Source organism: Pelophylax lessonae (assembly GCF_965119305.1).
Source record: "Pelophylax lessonae genome assembly, chromosome: 9".
Lineage (NCBI taxonomy): Eukaryota > Metazoa > Chordata > Amphibia > Anura > Ranidae > Pelophylax > Pelophylax lessonae.
In genome coordinates, this window is record NC_138776.1 from 131,230,030 (window position 1) to 131,252,786 (window position 22,757).

Here is a 22,757-nt window from a genome sequence, read left to right on the forward strand (position 1 = left end):
TCATAGGCTCCAGAGACAGGAGAGCTCATGGGGGTGGTGTGGGGACCAGTGCCTAAGAAGATATCGAACAGGAAAAAATACGGTCCCCAGGCAGGATATTTGCTCCATTTCATAAAGAAAGGTTTGATCCATTGCATTGCAGGATGGCTTAGCAAGGGTTTACATGTATCTAAACTCAGCCGATTCACCAAGAACCAGCAAAATTTCGATTTATGTTCATCCCTCTGTTCAACAGAACCAGACATTAGAGCAGCTTCTGTCGAATGGTCCTGCTAAAAAAACAGCATTCTATCAGTGCATACAACCAGGGAGCTGCAGTGCTGATCAGTGTAGTCTGACAGGGGGAGACCCCGCTGTCAGAATACAATAGTGCAGCAGGGTAGATACCCTCATTCCCATTGCTTGTGTGGATGTGGAAACTTTTTTTTTTTTTTTTTTTTTCTTCAACCCACTGGTTGAACGACAGACTGTGTACCCAGCTTTAGGGAGATGTTTGGAATGTACATATACACTTTAGACTGAGGAGTAAGGTAACCAAGGAATAATGCACTATTTTAATGTATTTTTTTCCTGGAGCTTTAACAAACTCCAAATGACTCAACAGTCTTAATCCTGTCAAATCTCTGTATTTCACTGCAAGCCTACTAGATGGGAAAACAGACTTTGTAGTCTTGAATAGACCAAGCCCTTGGTAATGCTGACACTTGCCCTATTGATTCATGGGAAGAGTGATATTTAATGAGTTCACTTTAATTAAAGGATGCTTGGTGCTTCCATTTGACAATTTGAATCCGTTATAAAGACAATGTAAAATGTGCTATAAATATAAATAGGAAAAATTTAACAATAAACTTTGGCAGTGTTCCCAGAAAATTGTTATAGAAACTACATGATTATGGAAACCGTATATGCTAGAGAAATATTTTTGTTAAACATTAAAACTATTTTTGAACATACTTTGCAGGAAACCTTGCATATTTATTATTACAGTGGCTCTTTGATCCAAAGAAATGGAAACAGACTGCTTACCACTTGGTAAATTATGTAAAAAGAAAGTGTATTATTAGTCCTTGAAAAAAGTCCATATAAAAACACTGTGGCATGAAGTTCAAATTATGGCAGCATCAGCAGTCTGTTCTAAACTGGATCTGGGGAGGCTCCCACCAGCAAACTATATAAATGAAAGGAGGAGAGAAAAGAGCTCCTACCGAAGTGTAGTGTTTATTAAAAATGTTTTATGAAATGAAAAACAAGAATTATGTACTCACAAGTACAAAGTAATAATGAAAAGTATATCGATACGTTTCCAGTAGATGGCAACCTTCCCGGTATTTAATGGTTATCAAGCTCCTCTGAGTGGATGTGATGTATTGTAAGGCACTTCCTGGTTCCAAGCACCTTACATCACAATCACCTTGGAGGGGCTTGCTCACCATTGACCAACTGGAAGTCTTCAACAGACCCACCATACTTTTTAAAAATACAATGGGGTGTTTACTTTTCAAAATGTGGTCACTTTTTGTTTTTGTTTTTTTTACTGTCCTGATGCTCCCCAGCCTTGAAAAATGTGATATGTAGTCAGGAAGTTAAATGTGTAGTTTTTCCCCCTAGAATGCCTGAAGGTGCTCCATAGATTTTGGTCCCCTCTATGTGGCTAGGCTGTGAAAAAGTCTCACACATGTAGTATTTTCCAAGAACTTGGCAAATATTACATTTTCAAAAGACTTGTGCCTTTTAGAAAATACCTTGTAGTGTTTGCTTTCCAAAATGGGGACATTTTTTGTGTATTTCTACTGCCCTGGTGCTCTAGGGCCTCCAAAATGTGTTGGGTAGCCTTTTGCCTCCCCTCTATTCATCTAGGCTGTGAAAGTCTCACACATTGGGTATTCCAAGGGGGTGAAAGTGTCCAGTATTGAAGTGGTTAAAGTGGTTGTAAACATCAAACATGACATATTTCTATAGTGAAAGCATAAGAGAATCCGCGGTAGGATATTTAAACCCAAGTACTGGCTGCAGCCTACCTCCTAAATATAGTCCAAGAGGATATATAATAGAAAAAGGGTTGAGGGGAGAGGTATATAGCGCTGCCCAATAAGAACAAAGGAAATTGGACCCAATAAAAAGTACGCCTCTGTATCGTGTCAGTACAAGCAATAGATAAAAAATTGCAGATAAATTCACCAAGTCCTAGGAAATACTTATTTGTGTGCAAATAAATATAAGTGACTTGGATATGGAGTGACTAGGTGAACAAAAAAAAAATTATAAAATTATTCCATATAACAAATAAAGTGACCCAGTGCAGCAATAAATAAGTCAGGGTCCATAATCAAAGTGGTTAAGTGCATATAGTGACATTAAAGAACATAAATATCCACATAGGTGTAGAAAAAATCAGTGCAAACGTCCAACAATTAAAGTGACTCTGTGCTGTGGAAGAGTCCAAAAAAGTACTCGTGTCCAACCCTTGTGACTCTCCAAATGTATGAGTAAAGGTAATTCAGTTCAACACTCAAATCACATATAAAATGACTCTGTGCTGTGAAGAAATCCCTAAGAAGGTATCCTAGGGTCTCCTTGAAACGTTAGGAGCCATTGGATACCATTAGCGGTCCATAGGAGCCACACTTCTCCATACATCCAAGGCTTACTACACCTGCAGGGGTGAGTAATTCTGGTGAGTGCCGTCCTGGTAGTGAGGGGAGCACGAGTGATCCATCACACCGGCCACACCTGGAACATCCCCAGATTTTTGGACACAAGCTCCTTGTGGATTCCTAAACAGCACAGAGTCACTTTATATGTGATTTGAGTGTTGAACGTTTGTACTGAATTACCTTTACTCATACACTTGGAGATGCACAAGGGTTGGACACGAGTACTTTTTTCGACTTTTCCACAGCACAGAGTCACTTTAATTGTTGGATGTTTGTACTGATTTTTTTTACACCTATGTAGATATTTATTTGTCTGCGTGCTGGAAGCTGTCTCTTCCTAGATACCGTTTATGCTGATTGCTATGCGCTTTGGAAGCGCCACCTTTGTGAGTACCATTCCTTTTACTCAATAAAGCGGCTTACTGCAACCATACAGAGAGCACTAGATCTTTTCCTTTGTTCCCCTTTTATGTCTATCGGTGAGAATCCCTCTGGAGGTGATAGGCTATCCATAGCCTTTACTATCTGAAGGTCCCTGTGTATATACAATGCTGTGATTGACCCAGCAGTGGGTCTATAGTGGAGGTGAGAGACCAATTCACCTGGTGGTGGGATTGCACTAATCACGAAAGCACTAATGCCCCGTACACACGTGCAGATTATCTGAAGACTTTTGTCTGCAGACTTACCAAAACCATATAATATGAGGTCAAACCTAAACACTTTCAATTTGTATGCAATCCGGCAGGCCCTTGCACTACATAGAAAAGGTAAATCTGAAGACAAAAGTCTTCAGATAATCTGCACGTGTGTACGGGGCATAAGTTTTGCACAAGATTCTTTTGGACACGTGGATTCACTGTTTATTTGATTGATTGTATGGACATTGGAACATGTATGGACACTGATTTTGAGTTTTATTACACTATGTGTGCACATGACTGGTGCAACACTACTTTTTGGATGATTCAGGTTCCTCTGAATCTTCTGCTCTGCCTGCTCTGACTGCCGCACTTGCGACTTTAGCTTCCAAAGTGGATCTTTTGATGACTGAACTGGATACTAGAAAAAGGCCTAGGCTTTCTCTTTCTTCTGATTCTGAATCTGACATGGTTGCCGTAGATAGTGTGCCCCTTGAAGGGTCTCGCTCTTCTCAGTCTGAGTGGGAGGCGGAGGTTGCGGGGGTGGATGATTCCCCCCCCGGGATGGCCGAGGACCGCGCAGCCTGGATGCGCTGATCATTGCCGTTAAGGAAACACTACATTTAGAGGATGAGCCCAATCCTCCAGGAAAACGGTCCTCTTTTGGTACTCACAGATCCCGTAAGGTGGCGCAGGTATTCCCTTGCCCCGCTGAGTTCCACGAAACTGTGAATGAACAATGGCGCAACTTGAAGCACACTTTTGTGGTGCCAAAGAAGTTTCAACTCCTCTACCCCTTTGCGTCTCCTAAGGATTTGCGCTGGTCTGTGGCTCCCAAAGTGGATCACACTGTGGCCAGATTGAACAGGGCCACTCTGGTACCCACCGAGGATTCTCCGGTGTTTAGGGATCCTACGGCTAGGAGGCTGGAATCTCTTGCCCGACATTCCTACATGGTGACGGGTTCCATGCTGAAACTTATTTTCGCCTCTGTCATGGTGGCTCAAGCCATGGCGGATTGGACCAAGGTGCTCAGACGCACCCTCGTGGCTGATTCTGCCCCCCCTACTAGCTTGGAGATGGTGGACCAGATTTATCAAGGGGTCATGTATTTGTGCGATGCGGCCTTGAATGAGACCCTATTAGCTGCGCGCTTATATAGTGTTGCAGTACTTAATCGTCGCTTGATTTGGTTGAAAAGCTGGTCGGCTGACCAGACTTCCAGGAAGACCCTTATGCTGGGTCTCGTCTTTTTGGAGAATCCCTGGATGAATTGGTTAAAGGTGTCACTGGGGGCAAGAGCACTCTGTTCATGTCTTCAAGGCGCAGGACAAGGGGAAACCTTTCAAGGGCCGGGGTGGCCAGAGAAAGCCCTGGGCGGGCAAGCCAAAAGCCGCCCAGGCTGGTACGGCGGCACAGTCTGCCACTGCCTGAAGGGGCACCCTCACCCGTTTCAGGGGTGGGGGGACGTCTGCGCGGTTTCCTCCAACCTTGGCTGCTCCGGTTTCCAGACAGGTGGGTTTAGGAAATCATTCGATCCGGTTACAAGATCAAATTCCTTTCGTGACCAGGGGACAGATTCTTTCCCTCAAATCTTCATGTGACCCCAGATCGGTTGCAAGATCTTCATCGGGCGGTGCAGGATCTACTCGCCCAGGGGGTAATAGTCTCGGAGCGCTCCAGATGACGTCGTATGACGAAACGCGTAGGGCGTGGTTTGTGTACGTCAATACGTCACTTCCGGTTTTGGTGTTTTGAGCCAGTGGAACGCGGAAGCGACCCGGCGAACACCATTCAAGCTGATCGTGAACTCCCCAAACTGTGAGTGGATGCTAATTATTTTCGCTTTATACAACAAATGCTACGCAATGGAGGTTTATTCTTTGTTGTAGTGATCAAGAAGTGTCGAGGCAAAGGCTTAAGAGTGCGGTAAGCAGCGGTGCTTTTCTTGGTGGAACATCCGCCGGCGCCATATATTGTTTTAGCACGGATCACAACACGTGGCACTTGGTTTTATCAGCACTTGGCACTTTTTATAAATATATGGTATATGACATTTTAAATATGGCACAATAAGCACAGCCCAGGTCAATACCTATTGTTGGTTTTAAACGGCACGTAGCACTTTTCACTTTGTTGATTGCAACACATGCACTTTTACAGCACATATTTGCACAATACTATTTAAAGTGGTAGCGCCCGGTCCAACATTTCTTGCATTTTTCTAACTCTACTACCTCAGAGGTAGGTTGGAAGCAGCTTACACCACAAAAAAATTGATTTTGTACTGAAACTCCATAGCGCTGGTATATAACCCCCCTTTTTAGTATCCTGTCTTGGGCCGAGACTCACGTCCCGGCAATTTCGGCAGTTCACATTCCGGGTGTGGAGAATTGGCAGGCCGATTATCTGAGCCGCCAGACCCTGGACCAGGGGGAATGGCCCTTGCACTTGGAGGTGTTTTCAAATGCTGTGTGCGAGATGGGGATCCCCGGATGTGGATCTGTTCGTGTCCCGGTTAAACAACAAGGTGGGAAGGTTCGTGGCAAGAACGCGCGATCCTCTGGCAGACGCCTCGGATGCGCTGGTGGTGCCTTGGCACCGATATCGTTTGATATATGCCTTTCCCACGATTCAGTTGTTGTCCAGGTTCCTCCGCAGGTTGGTCTCGGAACCGAAGTTGGTGATTCTGGTGGCACTGGACTGGCCGCGCCGGTCTTGGTACGCGGACATCATTCAACCGGCTGCCGTTACGAGAAGATCTGTCTCAGGGGCCGATCTTCCCTCCTGCTTTACAGTCGCTGGCTTTAACGGCATGGCTGTTGAAAGCCAGGTCCTGAGAGACAGGGGTCTATCATCTGAGGTCATTCTTACTTTGCTCAAGGCTAGGAAAGCCTCGTCCGTTAAGATCTATTACCGTACCTGGAAGGCTTATTTTGCCTGGTGTGAATCCAGAGGTTTCCCTCCTCGTTCCTACTCGGTGGCGAGGGTGTTAGCTTTCCTACAAACTGGTGTGGACCAGCGCCTGGCGTTGATCACGATTCAGGGTCAGTATTCTGCACTGGCCGTCCTTTTCCAGCGCCCATTGGCGTCTAACTCATTGATTCGCACCTTTATTCAAGGTGTGCGTCACTTGGCCCCTCGGAGGGTGCCTCTACCTCCTTGGGACTTGAACTTAGTTCTGTCCGTTTTGCAACGTCCTCCCTTTGAAAACATCAGAGAAATTTCTCTGCCTCTGCTGTCAAAAAAGGTTACTTTTCTGGTGGCGATCACTTCTGCACGCAGAGTTTCGGAGTTGGCGGCCTTGTCCTGCCGCTCCCCTTACCTGGTGGTTCATAGGGATAAGGTGGTCTTGCGACCAAACCAGTCTTTTCTTCTGAAGGTGGTTTCTGATTTACACCTTAATGAGGACATTGTTTGCCTTCGCTTTGTGCGAATCCTAAACATCCTAAGGAGTTTGCTTTACATTCCTTGGATGTTGTCAGGGCGATCAGGGTTTACCTGTCGTCCACTGAATCCTTTCGGAAGTCGGATTCTCTTCCTTCTTGTCCTTCCTGAAGGACCTCGGAAGGGTATGGCTGCGTCTGCGGCGACCATTTCAAAATGGATCAGACAGACGATTGTACAGGCTTATTAGATTAAGGAACGGGTACCGCCCTTCCCTGTCAAGGCGCACTCTAACAGAGCGGTGAGTGCGTCCTGGGCCTTTCCGGCATCAGGCTTTGGTGGCCCAGGTGTGCAAGGCTGCGACTTGGTCGTCGGTGCACACCTTTTCAAAGTTCATTAAACTTGATGTTCTGGCATCGGCAGATGCCTCCTTTGGCCGCAAAGTTCTGTGTGCGGCAGTGCCTTAAGGGGGACCCTAGTTTTGCGGGTCCCTGGCTGTTGGGGTTGTTTCCCCCTTGTTGTTTGCTTTCCTGGGTTTTTGCTCCAGTTGAGCTTTTTCTGTGGTCCAGAGGATACCTTTCTGTTCAAGTAAGGTTCTTTTCTCTGACGTGGGTGCTGCGTTGCCATTATGACGGTTACGTTTCCCACCCCTCATGTCTACACTGCTTTGGGACATCCCATTGGTGAAGACTGTATGAGTGGGCGGCGACTGTCAGAGGACTCAGAGAAAGGAATTTTACGGTAAGATTTTACAAAAATTCAGTTTTCTCTGAGGTTCACTGACAGACACAGCACCCGCTCCGCTTTTGAGGTTCTTCTGACACTGCTCGTTACAAACTGGAAGTCCTACTGCAGGAAGTGATGGTATACCTTCTTGGACTTCCCCATGGGCGTAACCAAAAAGGTTTCCGCCTAGTTGTACTCCTGAAGAGTGACCGTATAATACCCAATGGTCTGAAGAATTGAAGCTGTGTCTGTCATTGAACCTCAGAGAAAAGGATTTTACGGTAAGACAAAAATTCATTTTTTTTTTTTTTTGCTAAATCCATTTTAAACCGTTCTTGTAAAAAACTGATCACATATAAATGGTGTGCATTCTCATTTTCTGCCTCGAAGTGGATCTCTTTCAATTCCAGTACCACCTCACCACCTGCTTAAAAACAACAGTTTACTCATGTCAATCAATTTTATTGCATCCCTCATTCCCCCTCCCTTTGAGTATTTCTAATCGAGGATTGTTGAAAGATTCCATACTTGAAAGGAGACACGTCGGGCTTTCGAGAACCTCTATGTCGTGATCTGTAGTGGTTCACTCTTCAAAGGACTTTTCAGGTGTTGGGCTGGCGTTATGTCATCTCCATATCATCTGTTTTAACCCCTAAAAACCAGTGCGCTGCAGCTGCATGCAGGTGGTATAATTTTTCATCATCACTGCCTGTTGTTTGAAGCGCAGTAAAAATGCAGCTCAACCACATCCTTTTTACTGCCCCCAACTGCAAGTGAAAATGGTGCTTTTCTGCTGTGCGTTTTCTCTGTAAATGACCCATTGTGATCTGGGAATAATTTGTCATGTATTAAAAGGTACATTTTAAATGGAACCCCAATGCACAGTAAGGCACTACAGGTCAAATTTTCGATTTGCTAGCAGCCCATCTAAATTACTCCAATAACTCCACTCAAAAAAAATGCAGCCAAACAAAAATGTGCATTGCTATTCGCAAATGACCCTGCAAATCTTTGCAACTGCGATCAGTTAGTGAGCTGGGGAAAGTGTCAATGTGGTAATCACAGTACTTGTGTTCCATTGAGAACTCCATTTACCACGGTGGCAAGTCCATTCATTCACAGATCCCAGAGCCCTGCACCGCTACGCAAAATTCAAAAGTGATAGCTGCCATAGGGGAGAAGCCTCCCTGCATCTAAAAGATAAAGTTAGTTTTTAATGGAATGCATGTCAACACACCTCATACTATGTTTTTTTTTTTTTAAGGAATCTTTATTTAGTTTTGCATGTAAAACACATATAAAGAAACAACAAAACAGAAGGATAGAAACAAGGGGGAGGCCAAACGGTGCCACACACCCATGGACACAACATATCAGGTCAGAATACAAGGCTCAAAGTTGGCAAGTAGCATAACCGTAGCAGCAGAGGACAGGTTGCCGGCAACCAAAATCACGTGGCAACAGTGGGCAGCCACAAACACCATCCATGACAAAGGGCTAGCTCCAGGGGACCCAGGGTCGGTAGCCCACCCCAAGGGAGGGGGGCCAATTGGCCTTCATCATACCTCCCCCGACGCGGTCCCCCCAACCAGGGACCCCCCCCAATTCTGTCCCCTCTACCCAAGACGGGCAGAAGAGAGGAGCGCAGTAGCAGCCCGGATCCCAGTGGGAAACAGACAGCTCTCAGGCAGCCCCTCGCAGCACAAATGGAGGGCAATCTAAGCGCCGGCAAGCCGCCCAGCGAAGTCCACAAACAAACCATCCTTGGGTAGTATAAACATCATAAAATTGAGGGGAAAGAAAAGGGAAGAAGGGAGAATGGAAAAATAGGAGGAAAGTGTTGTACCTGTCAACATCCGGAGCTCTCCAACTGCTGCGCCCCGCCGCGGCCATCCCCAACGTCTAGAAGCTCAAGACACCATACTGCAGATGGTCTAAGTAGTAGGCAAAGAGGGCGCACCTAGGGATGGGTCAGCCAGCACCAATATACTATGTTTTTTTTAAGTCACTACAGAGGACCAGGTAGGTTTAATAATGACTTGCATACTCCTTATTAATTTAGTTACCCATTTCTGCTTAAAGGCTAGTTCACCTATTTTTTTGTAAATAAATAAATGCACATCATTTAATTTTTTTTTTTTTTTTTTTTTTTTTTTTTTTTCACTCTGCAGCTTGTAAAGCACTGCACCCACAGTGCCAGGATCCTGCAGACTCTTACCTGTCTGCCAGTATCTCCCATACTGGTAGAAAGTTACTGCACTGCATAAAGAATGAATTAACTATTAGAGTGCTCATTAGCGGCCTCGCAGTTCATTGAGAACTACAAGCTATCTGCCACAATGGCAGACAATACTTGTAGGTCATTCGTTCACAGGAAACTATGAATCATTACATGGGCGTGTGGGCAGAGCCTCGTATGGCTGCACTATTTTTGAATTGTGACAGAGGGTGCGGGAAGAGGATACCCTGCCTACTGTCACAATGAGGGATCAGGGGTGTGGACAGGTGCTCTTTAGTAACATCTTACACCCTAAATATGGGTTTAACATTTTACCAAATATGAAATTATCCTTTAACAACTTTCCGTCCACTGTACGTATATAAAGTCCTCAGACGGGAAGGGTGACATCGTGGTCATCGCTGCATCAATGATCAAGATATTATTTTCTTCTCCTTATGATTCTCTACAAAGTAAAAATAATGCTAGAGGCTAAAGAGATTGCACCAGAGAGCCCAGTAAGGATGCGACCGGCAGAATCTGGTTTTTGGGACACAGTGAGAGGAACGGATGTGGTTCCTCCTACTGTGTAATGTCAAACTGGAAGCGAGAAGGATAAGTCTCTTCTGCTTTTGGTCTCGTGTAAACAAGCCATTACTGGCTTGTGACAGAATCCATCATCACAGAATTTGATTGACAGCCGCAGGATCCAGTGGCTTCTGCTGCTATCGATCTGCCCTATGAGGAGAGAAGGTGAATGGAGAGAGTTGCTGCTATCGGCAGAGAGCTGAATCAAGAATGGGCTCAAGTAAGAATAAGGTGGATTGGGAGGAGAGCTACACACATGTTTTTTTTACCTCAATATAAAGAAAGCATTAAGGCAAATAAAAAAACGTCTACCTTTTACAACCACTTTAACAAAATTGGCTCACAAGTGAGCACAGATCTGTTCAGTATTGTATGTTGGTTGGGTTATTTTGTCCACATTTGATTTTGTGGGAGTCTTTATTTCAAACAGAAAACAGAAATTTATATATTTTTATTCATAAAAATCCCTGTTTGTCATGAAAACATTTCCAAATTTAGATGGCTGCTAATGCAGTAAAAGGTTTTATAAACCAATAAACTGATATAGTACTCTTCAGCAAATCTTGATGTGGGTAGATGGGGGAAATATATTTTAAAGTGATCCTAAACAGAGAAGTGTTAATTTCCATAATTAATTTGCATAAATCATATACAGTATCTCACAAAAGTGAGTACACACCTCACATTTTTGTAAATATTTTATTATATCTTTTCATGTGACAACACTGAAGAAATGACACTTTGCTACAATGTAAAGTAGTGAGTGTACAGCTTGTATAACAGTGTAAATTTGCTGCCCCCTCAAAATAACTCAACACACAGCCATTAATGTCCAAACCGCTGGCAACAAAAGTGAGTACACCCCTAAGCGAAAATGTCCAAATTGGGTCCAATTAGCCATTTTCCCCTCCCCGGTGTCATGTGACTCTTCAGTGTCACAAGGTCTCAGGTGTGAATGGGGAGCAGGTGTGTTAAATTTTGGTTTTATCGCTCTCACTCTTTCATACTGGTCACTGGAAGTTCAACATGGCACCTCATGGCAAAGAACTCTGAGGATCTGAAAAAGAATTGTTGCTCTACATAAAGTTGACTTAGGCTATAAGAAGATTGCCAACACCCTGAAACTGAGCTGCAGCATGGTGGCCAAGACCATACAGCGGTTTAACAGGACAGGTTCCACTCAGAACAGGCCTCGCCATGGTCGACCAGAGAAGTTGAGTGCACATGCTCAATGTCCTATCCAGAGGTTGTCTTTGGGAAATAGAGGTTTGACTGCTGCCAGCATTGCTGCAGAGTTTGAAGGAGTGAGGGGGTCAGCCTGTCAGTGCTCAGACAATATGCCACACACTTCATCAAATTAATCTGCATGGCTGTCGTCCCAGAAGGAAGCCTCTTCTTAAGATGATGCACAAGAAAGCAAACCGTTTGCTGAAGACTGACGTGGATTGCTGGAACCATGTCCTGTGGTCAGATGAGACCAAGATAAACTTATTTGGTTTAGATTGGTGTCAAGCGTGTGTGGCAGAAACCAGGTGAGGAGTACAAAGACAAGTGTGTTTTGCCTACAGTCAAGCATGATGGTAGGAGTGTCATGATCTGGGGCTGCATGAGTGCTGCCGACACTGGGGAGCTTAAGTTCATTGAGGGAACCATGAATACCAAAATGTACGGTGACATACTGAAGCAGAGCATGATTCCTTCCCTTCGGAGACTGGGCCGCAGGGCAGTATTCCAACATAACGACCCCAAACACACTTCCAAGATGACCAGTGCCTTGCTAAAGAAGCTGTGGGTGAAGGTGATGGACTGGCCAAGCATGTCTCCAGACCTAAACCCTATTGAGCATCTGTGGGGCATCCTCAAATGGAAGGTGGAGGAGTGCAAGGTCCCTCGTGATGTCGTCATGGAGGAGAGGAAGAGGACTCCAGTGGCAACCTGTAAAGCTCTGGTGAACTCCATGCCCCAGAGGGTTCAGGCAGTGCTGGTAAATAATGGTGTCCATACAAAATATTACCACTTTGGGCCCACTTTTGACATTTTCACTTAGGGGTGTGCTCCCTTTTCTTGCCAGCAGTTTAGGCATTAATGGCTGTGTTGAATTATTTTGAGGGGCCAGCAAATTTTACTGTTATACAAGCTGTACACTCACTACTTTACATTGTAGTAAAGTGTCTTTTCTTCACAAGTGGTCACATGAAAAGATATAATATTTACAAGGGGTGTACTTACTTTTTTTAGATACTGTATATCATGGCACAGTATTTAGTGAGTGTTTTTTTTTTTTTTTTTTTTTTTTTTTTTTTTTAATTATTATTAGTACTTTAATAATAATAATAAAAACGTTATTCCTGCAGCGCTGTTGTGTGGTCACATGATCTCTCCCTTTTCTTGCATTTTCAGGGAAAGGTCCTTGGGAGGGGCTTCTGTTAATCTGCTGATGTATGCTCTGTACAGTGTGAGTCTGTGTCTAGCCGGCCCTGCTTGGTGCTGTCCCGGTCACATAACTGAAAAAAAACATTTCAGAAGAGCAATTCAAATTAAATTGTAAAAATCAAATAACTGTTCTACAGCTCCCTATAAATCTTTATTCAACCTCAAATGTGTATTTTTCGTGCAATAATACGGTGTAGGTAGAGTCAGAGCTGACATTAGCTTTAACTTTGTTCAGGCACGATCTGCATCCAAGGCTCTTTTTTACTTTTATAAGTATTAGCGATTACATTTTATATATTTAATACTGATTTATAATAAAGCAAAGCATTTTTTTGTAATCAATCAGCATACTATATCCTACCCCGATAGTGTTTAGCAATGGGAGGACACGGAGGAGGGAGGGGAGTGTGGTTTACCACTTTGTATATGCCCACATGTGTGACTGTATAGTCACAGATAAGAAAAAGGAGGAAATTAAGAGCTTGGAAGGAAACTAAATTTAGCATGCTCAGTAGAGGACACCAGCTGGTCTACATGATCTCAGCCTACAGAGGGGGATACAGAGAATATTTGAGGGGGCAGCTGGAGACAGGATCAAAGAGGTATTTCTCTTTCGTCCTCTGACAGTCGCCGCCCACTCATACAATCTGCACGTCTGGGTATTGGCCTTCTCCACAGGAGTAAGCAAGGCAGAAGATTTTGTTAGAATATTCACAAAAACTTTGTATAGACACACCTACAGGGGGCTGTCCCTATGGTCAATACCCCCAGCTAGCTTCTTTCCCAACTCAGTTTTCTGCTGCCTAGCTTAGGAGTAGGCTGGCTTTTCCCTGGCTGGGGCTGCAGTCTCAGCCTTCTTTCTTTCTTTTTATTTTTTCTCTCTAGAAAAGTATTTTTTCTTTAAAAGATAGCTTTTTATTTGTTCCTGCTCTTAGTTAGTCGAACTTCGGAAGACTACAGCATTTGCAGAGCTGGGATTCGCACGGGTTATTCTAGAGCCTTACGGAATCCCAGCCTGCCATCGAGCGTTAGGTTATTGGTACGCCCAGGCCTCACAAACGACTATGTCCCTGACCTCAGGGCCGAGCCTGCGAAGTTGCTATCTTTGCCGGGATGCCCGCGTGTTGCTAGCATCCCCTTCGGCTGACGGCATCACCACCCAGAGTGGGAGGCTTCCTGTCACAGAGCGGTACCCACGTTTTCGCTGGACCGGTGAGTACCATGCTACCCCTCTGTCTCTGGCATTGGTGTGTATGTGGGCCCTCTGTTTTATGGGGATGGCAGTTCGGTATGGGTTCTGTAATGTCCCCCTCATGTCTGTAGGTGCGGTCCCTGTGTGTCCCTTCCCGGTCCTTGCGGGGGTGCTGTGGCGGTTCCACCGCTGTATGGGGGGTAGCAGGGGTCTCCTATGTCCCTGAGGTGCTTGTGCAACTATTTGGGGAACAGTACATGATGTGTAGGGGCTGCAATCGTCGCGAAACCGCGCGGCTGCCATTTTAGGTGTGGGCAGGCTGTTTGGCCTCATTGCGAGGGCAGCAGCCATTTTCTACTATGCTGTTGGTGCCGATCGGGCGCCATCTTTAGTGTGGGCAAAATGTCCTTATTTGGACAGCGGCCATTTTCCCAGAGCTTTTCCCATAGACTTGTATTGGCAACCATTTTCTTGTGGCTCAGGGCTGTGTCTGCCTCTAGAGGCGTGAGGTCACTTCCTCTTTCTTCACATTCAGATCGATTCAGCAGCGTGGCAAGTATAGCACACTGTGGGGGGCTTTTATTGTGTTTCCTGGCCTGCATTCCTGCTAGCATTCATTTTTTTGCAGTTTCCTGTAGCACAGGACTTGCTCTCCATTTGAAGTGCATTTGCGGTGGGGACCGTGGCATTCGCCGATTTAAAGGGCCAGTGTCATTTAAGTTGAGATTGCTATTATGGAGTCCCAGGATAGCAAATTCCCCCCAGATCTGGTAGAGGGTTCAGGTACTCCTGAATCCTTTGCTATAGTCTCCCTTACTGCTGCACTTGCGACTTTAGCGTCAAAAGTGGATTTGTTAATGTCTGACCGGGCTTCTAAGAAAAGGCCTATGCCCTCTCAGTCTTCTGATTCAGAGCCAGATTTGGTTGCCACGGACAGCGTACACACTGAGGGGTCTCAGTCCTCTCAGTCGGATGTGGAGGAGGAGAATTCCTCCTCCGAATCAGCACGGGACCGCGCTGCTGTCCGCGCTTATTAGCTCAGTGAAAGACACTTTAAATTTGGATGATGAGCCCCACCTGTCAGGTAAACGGTCTTCCTTTGGGACCCGCTAAGCCCAAAAATCGGGTCAGGTTTTTCCTTGTCCCGCAGAGTTTCACGATACCGTGAATGAACAATGGCGTCATTTGAAACTTAATTTTGTGGTGCCAAAGAGATTTCCGTACCGTTATCCCTTTGCGGATCCGGTGGATTCTCACTGGACTGCGGCTCCTAAGGTGGACCACACTGTGTCCAGGCTAAATAAAGGCCACTTTAATGCCCGCGGAGGATTCTCCAGTGTTTAAAGACCTGGCGGATAGGCGGGTGGAAATTCTTTCCCGCCACATCTATCTGGTAGCGGGTTCCTTGCTAAAACCCGTGTTCGCTTTGGTAATGGTCTCTCAGGCTGTTGTGGAGTGACCCAAGGCGCTTAAGCGCACTCTGATTGCCTCTCCAGCTGCTTTGGAGATGGTGGATCAAATGGATTGGGCTGTTTTTATACCTGTGTGACGCGCCCTTAGATGAGGCCCCTTTAGTCGCACGACTTTCAGCGGTCGCAATTGCGATTCGTCGCATCGTTTGGTTAAAAAGCTGGTCGGCCGACCAATCTTCCAGGAAGACAGTGTCTGTCATCCCTTATGCGGGGAGTCGTCTTTTTGGGGACTCTCTGGATGAACTGGTCAAGGGGATCACTGGGGGCAAGAGCACTCTGTTGCCCTAGGTGTCCAGGGGAAAATCATTCCGGCAAGCGGGGTCCCTCCTTTAAACCTAACCAGGGGTCCTTTCGTGCCTTCAAGGCACAAGACAAAGGTAAGTCTTTCAAGGCCTCTAGTGGCCAGAAGAAGCCTTGGGAGGGCAAGTCAAAAGCCGCCCACACTGGCACAGCGGCTCAGTCCGCTTCGACCTGAAGGGGCGCCCTCACCCGTTGCAGGGGTGGGGGGACGTCTGCGCTTTTTTCCCGAACCTTGGCTGGCCAAGATTCAGAACAGGTGGGTTCAAGAACTCATTCGGTCAGGGTACAAGATCGAGTTTCGATCACGTCTAGCAGACAGATTATTTCCCTCAAATCTTCATTTAACCCCCGATCGCTTCCTAGATCTCCATCGGGCGGTTCAGGATCTCCTCGCCCAAGGGGTGGTTGTCCCGGTTCCACAGCGGGACAGATTTCGGGGTTTTTACTCGAATCTGTTCACAGTGCCCAGAAAGGAGGGCAAGGTGCGTCCGATTCTGGACTTTTCTAAACCGATTTGTGCAGGTTCAGAAGTTCCGAATGGAGTCCCTCCGGTCGGTGGTGGCATCCCTGAGTTCAGGGGATTTCCTGGCTTCCATCGACCTCAAGGATGCGTATCTACACATCCCTATTTACGAGGGTCATCAGAGGTACCTCCGATTCGCAATAGCGGAGGAGCACTATCAGTGCGTGGCATTGCCTTTCGGCCTCGCTTCGGCTCCAAGGGTTTTTACCAAAGTTTTGGCTCCTGTTTTAGCTTTGTTGCGGGTGCAGGGGATTGCCATCCTCGGTTACCTGGACGATCTCCTATTAAGGTCGAGCTCCAGTGCCACTCTGTTGCGCGATCTGTAGATCACGGTTCAGACGCTCCAGGAGTTCGGGTGGACCATCAATTTTCAGAAGTCGACTTTGTCCCCTTCTGTTCGCCTCCCTTACCCTGGGATGATTCTGGACTCCGCCCAGGCGAAGGTCTTTCTTCCAGAGGACAAGCTCCGGATCCTGCAGGACAAGGTCAGGTCCCTCAGGGACAACAAGTTTCCCTCGCTTCGGACCTGCATGCAGTCCTTGGGCTTGATGGTGTCGGCTTTCAAGGCGATCCCATTTGCACAGTTTCACACGAGATCTCTTCAAGCTGAGATTCTGGTCCAGTGGGACAGGCATCCTCAGTCCTTTGATAGGAGGATTGCTTTGAGCCCCCAAGTCAGATCGGCTCTCCTTTGGTGGCTCCAGTCTCCGGCTCTGAAGGAAGGCAAGTCCTTTCGTCCGTTGCTATGGACTGTGGTCACCACAGACGCCAGCCTGTCGGGCTGGGGTGGAGTTCTGGGCAAGTTGTCTGCCCAGGGCACTTGGTCGGAGGGGGAATCCTCCCTGCCGATAAATGTCTTGGAACTGCGGGCAATCGGGCAGCAATCACCAAGGGGGCACCAGGAGTGCCCGGGCGGCAAGGAAGTGGCCGAGATTCTGTCCTGGTGCCGAGACGCAGGTCCCGCGATTTCGGCAGTTCACATTCCAGGTTTGGAGAACTGGTAGGCGGACTATCTGAGTCGCCAGACCCTGGACCAAGGGGGAATGGTCCCTCCACCCGGAGGGGTTTCAGATGCTGTGTGCGTGGTAGGGATCCCCGGACGTGGATCTGTTCGCGTCTCGTCTCAACAACAAGGTGGGAATTTTCGTGGCACGAACGAGCGACCCTCTGGCGGACGCCACGGACGTGTTGGTGGTGCCTTGGAATCTGTATCAGCTGATTTTATGCCTTTCCCCCGATTCAGTTGTTGTTCAGATTCCTCCACAGGTTGGTCTCGGAACCGAGGTTGGTGATTCTGGTGGCCCTAGACTGGCCGCGTCGGTCTTGGTACACGGACATCATGCAACTGGCTGTTGAGCCTCCCTGGCGGCTCCTGCTAAGAGACGATCTTCTGTCTCAAGGGCCGATCTTCCATCCTGCTTTACAGTCGCTGGCTTTGACGGCGTTGCTGTTGAAAGCCAGGTCTTGAGAGACAGAGGTCTCTCGTCGGCGGTCATTCCTACCTTGCTCAAGGCCAGGAAGGCCTCCTCAGGTAAGATTTATTATCGTACCTGGAAGGCTTATTTCGCCTGGTGCGAGTTGCAGGGGTTCCATCCACGCTCCTTTTCGGTGGCGAGAGCGTTGGCTTTCCTGCAAACTGGTGTGGAGTAGCGTCTTGCGCTGACCACTATTTAGGGCCAGTTGTCTGCGCTGGCCATTCTTTTTCAGCACCCTTTGGCATTGAATTCCTTGATCCACACCTTCATTCAAGGGGTGCGTCATGTGGCTCCCCCTAAGAGGGCACCCTTGCCTCCTTGGGACCTGAATTTGGTTCTGTCCGTTTTGCAACGTCCTCCCTTTGATAACATCCGGGAGATTCCTCTGCCGGTGCTGTCACGGAAAGTTGCCTTTCTGGTGGCGATAACATCTGCTGGCAGAGTGTCGGAGTTGGCGGCCCTGTCTTGCCGCTCCCCCTATCTGGTTGTTCATAGGGATAAAGTGGTCTTGCGACCTTATCAGTCCTTTCTTCCGAAAGTGGTTTTGGATTTCCATCTCAACGAGGACATTGTCTTACCTTCGCTGTGTGCGAAGCCTAAGCATCCTAAGGATTTTGCCTTGCATTCCTTGGATGGGGTACGGGCGATCAGGGTTTACCTGTCTACTGAATCCTTCAGAAAGTCGGATTGTCTTTTTGTCCTTCCTGAGGGACCTCGGAAGGGTACGGCTGCGTCTGCGGCAACCATTACAAATTGGATCAGGCAGACGATTGTGCAGGCCTATTCAATTAGGGGATCAGGTTCCTCCTTTCCCTGTCACAGCGCACTCTACCAGAGCGAATAGTGCGTCTTGGGCCTTCCGCCATCAGGCGTCGGTGACTCAGGTGTGCAAAGCGGCGACCTGGTCATCCGTGCATACCTTTACTAAATTTTACAAACTTGATGTCTTGGCATCAGCGGATGCCTCTTATGGCCGCAAAGTTTTGAGTGCGGCAGGGCCTTAGGGGAGACAGGGTAGTTTTGGCCTGTCTCCTCCCCCTGTTGGGGTTTCCCCTTTTTGTTTTCCTGGATTTTCGCTCCTGTTGAGCTTTCTTGTTGCCCAGTGTTTACCTTTCTGGTTCAGGAAAGGTTCTTTTCTTTGACCTGGGTGCTGCGTTGCATTTCTTGACGGTTACGTTTTCCCACCCCTCACATCTACACTGCTTTTGGGACGTCCCAGACGTGCAGATTGTATGAGTGGGCGGCGACTGTCAGAGGTTGTAAGAGAAAATAGAATTTTTGTAAGAACTTACCGTAAAATTCTTTTCTCTGAGTCCTCTGACAGTCGCTGCCCCCCCCCCCCTCTCTTTTGGGGTTCATGGATCTCTATACTGCTTGCTACCAAACTGAATTGGGAATGAAGCTAGCTGGGGGTATTGCCAATAGGGACAGTCCCCTGTAGGTGTGTCTATACAAAGTTTTTGTGAATATTCTTACAAAATCTTCTGCCTAGCTTACTCCTGTGGAGAAGGCCAATACCCAGACGTGGCCTTGTTTACACTTTCACTCAACGCTTTATGAGCATGCACACACACTGTTATATAGCATGTAATGAGAGTTTTTCATTCTGGGTTTAATGACACTAAAAAGTGTTTTGTTTTTCTTTTCTTTTAGGAATATGAAACACGAACAGGGAGGACATGTAAAGTCCCAGCGCAATCTACAAGACGTAAAAAATTTGAATTTGAGCCACTGTCTACAACGGCTCTTATTTTAGAGGATCGACCTGCGTAAGTATAAATCTTATGCACTGCTGCTTGTTAATAGGTAGTGTGAGCTTTTTTTTTTTCTGTAAAATATAAAAATTTACGGTTTTATTTAACCCTATTGGGATGGCAATTTGCAAGTAAACATTCCCCTGTGCTGAAGGTAAGTTGAAGGGTTCTCCATTAACGGTTAGCAGCCAACACCGCACAGCTGCTAGCTTTCAGACTGGGCTGTAACTGTCCACTGATGATTCTGAATCAGTGGTTCCTGTGCTGGATGACATTGGAGATGGATGGATGGATAGATAGATCGATCTGGTAAAATAAGTAGAAATATATTTCTAAACATTCTATTGGCATGAAATGTTCACCACATGTCTGTAACAACCCATGCAATCCATACATACAAAAAACAACTAAACAAATAAGTTAATAAATTAAGTTATGTATATTAAAATGGAATAACTCCGGAAAAAGGGAAGAAGGGGAGGTGCAAAATGGCATGGAAAGCCAAGACACCAGCTGAAATCTATCAATAATTGAAAAGTAATCCTGCCCCTTGTCAGTGCAAATTAATATCAGCTGGCTTAGTCTCATCTGATGGCCTATACAAAGGTGTTTCATTACCAGGTGTCACACAAGAAACCTCTCATGATGGGTAAAAGCAGAGAGCTCTCTCAGGACCTTTGCAACCTTATTGTTGCAAAACCCACTGATGCATTGGTTACCGAAGGGTTTCTAAACTTCTGAATGTTCCAGTGAGTGAAAATATTTATCAGAAGAGTTGTCCAAGAGCCAAGGACCACTTGTGGGGAACTTCAGAAAGACCTGAAGTTAGCAGGTACAATTTTTTTCAAAGAAAACAATAAGTAATGCACTCAACCTCAAAAAAGGAGCAAGTAAAAGAACAAAGTGCCAATACCTACCCACTCAGCGCTTAATGGTGAAAGATAGTGCTATGTATATTAACAATAATCACTGACACTAAATTTACAGCAGCTGCTATATACAAATATTCAAGCATAAACTAGGTGCGTATATAGACTATAAGTCCCACATATGCACTAGCAGCGCTTCAGGGCTGCTCTCCTTGAGCCCTATATTAAACCAAAGTAACTTACGAGCAGATGGCAAACACCACCACACCTCCGTGAGCCCCTTAGTTTTCACTACCTAAGGGGCTCACGGAGGTGTGGTGGTGGTGTTCGCCATCTGCTCGTAAAGTTGTGACAAACGCAAAAAGGATCTCATAGTACATAATTGGGACTTTGTGATTATTTTTATATACATATGTAAAGTGACTACCTTGCTTGGGGCTCTTGCATTGACGTGCAGTACCAATCTGTGGTTTCTGTGGTTTTGTGTTACTTTGGTTTAACCACTTGCCGACTGCCTAACGCCGATCTACGTCGGCAGTCAGCCCCTCACAGGCAAAGCGACGTAGGTCTACGTCGCTAGCCTGTGAGGGTCTAGGGAGCGAGCGCGCGCCGCCGGAGGCGCGGTCACGCACCCCCCTGCGCGTGTGACCGGCGGACCCGATGTCCGTCGGTCACTCTGCGATCGTCGGGGGAGAGGGAGAAAGTCAAGCGGCTTGTGCTGCCTGTCATTCTCCCTTGTGTATGAAGGATGATCATACGGTTGTACTATGTAGAACCGTTGATCACTGTTCATACATCTGAAGCCACAGCCAATCACAGTAGAAAGCACGCCCCTAGGGACACACATAGCCCCTCCCTTTCAAAAAAAGTTAACCCCTTCAATACCAGTGTATTTTTACAGTAACAGTGCATATGTATAGCACTGATTACTGTAGAAATGTCACTGGTAACCCCAAAAGTGTCAAAAATGTCAGTCAAGGGTCCGATCTGTCCGCCGCAATGTCGCAGTACCGCAAAAAAAAAAAAAAAAAACAGATCGCCGCCATTACGCGTTAAAAAAAACAAAAAAAAACAACAAAAATGACAAAAATCTTTCCCTTTGTTAGTAAACGCGATAACTTTTGCGCAAACCAATCAAAATACGCTTTTTGCGATTTTTATTTTTACCAAACATAGGTAGCATAAAACAAATTGGCCGAAAATGTTAAAAAATTTTGATTTTTACATTTTTTTTGGGGGGGGAATTTCATATAAAAAAATGTGAAAAATATTGCTATTTTTGCAAAATTTACGCTCTTTTTTTTGTTTATAGCGCATGATCAAAAAATCGCACAGGTGATCAAATACCACCAAAAGAAAGCTCTGTTTGTAGGAAAAAAAGGACGCCAAATTTGTTTAGATACAGCGTCGCCCGACCGCGCAAATTCACGCAGTGCCGAATCGCAAAATACCCCCTGGTCAGGAAGGGGGTAAAATCTTCCGGGGCTTAAGTGGTTAATACAGGGCTCAAGGAGAGTAGCCCTGAAGCGCTGCTAGTGCATATGTGGGACTTTCAATGCACTCAACCGCCATGGTCTGTATTCATGCTCACCACTCAAGACTCCATTGCTGAAGAATGAGCATGTTGAAGCTCATTAAAAGTTTGCTACACAACATTTAGACAAGCCTATGAAATACTGGGAAATATATTCTGGTCAGATGAGACCAAAGTTGAACTCTTTAGATGCCGTAATACACACCATGTTTGGAGGTCAAATGGACCTGCACATCACCCCAAAAACACCATACAAACAGTGACATTTGGAGGTGGGAACATCATGGCGTAGGACTGTTTTTCAGCATATGGTACTGGCAAACTTCATATCTTTGAAGGGTTGGATTGAAAAATGTACCAAAACATTCTTGATGAAAAATCTGCCTCCATCTTACTAGAATAATGAAGATGAAACAAGGGTGGACATTTCAGCAAGACAATGATCCCAGACACAAAGCCTAGGAAACTCAGATTTTGTACAAAGTATTAAATACATTTAAGTTAGTGTGTTCAATACTTTTTCCCTGTGTCATTCCATTTTATTACGCATAACTTAATTTCTGAGCCTATTTTGGTTTTGGTTATGACATTACGAAAATATCGGCAATATTGGTAAATCGAAAAGGCAGATTCCGATCTATCGGGAATGTGCATATCGACCCCCGATATATCGGTGTTGCCGATAATCGGTCGATCTCTAGTCTGATGAGACCAAAATGTAACACTCTGGATGCCATATTACACACCATGTTTGGAGGTCAATGGGATTGCGGATGTCAGCGGATGACACCGCTGACATCCGTTTTTGCGTCCGTTACGTTTTTTTAAACTGAAGAAAAATAAGGTTCTCTTCGTTCCAAAAAACGGAGCTGATCGGAAAGGACGCAAATGGGATGTCAGCAGATAACATCAGCAATCCCATTGACATGCATTATGTCCATTTTTCATCAGCAAAAAAAGGGATGAAAAACGGACATACGGGGACCGC

At 46.0% G+C, this 22,757-nt stretch overlaps 1 protein-coding gene across 2 annotated transcripts in view; it reads left to right on the top strand.

Annotated features, from left to right (window-relative positions):
- TBC1D12 (TBC1 domain family member 12) overlaps positions 1-22,757 on the top strand; it is a 287,846-nt gene that overhangs the window by 134,971 nt on the left and 130,118 nt on the right. For both annotated transcript variants that reach the window (XM_082267521.1, XM_082267522.1), the window contains one exon: positions 19,266-19,381. In XM_082267521.1, coding sequence (XP_082123647.1) covers positions 19,266-19,381 — 116 coding nt within the window. The remainder of the gene's footprint in view (positions 1-19,265; positions 19,382-22,757) is intronic.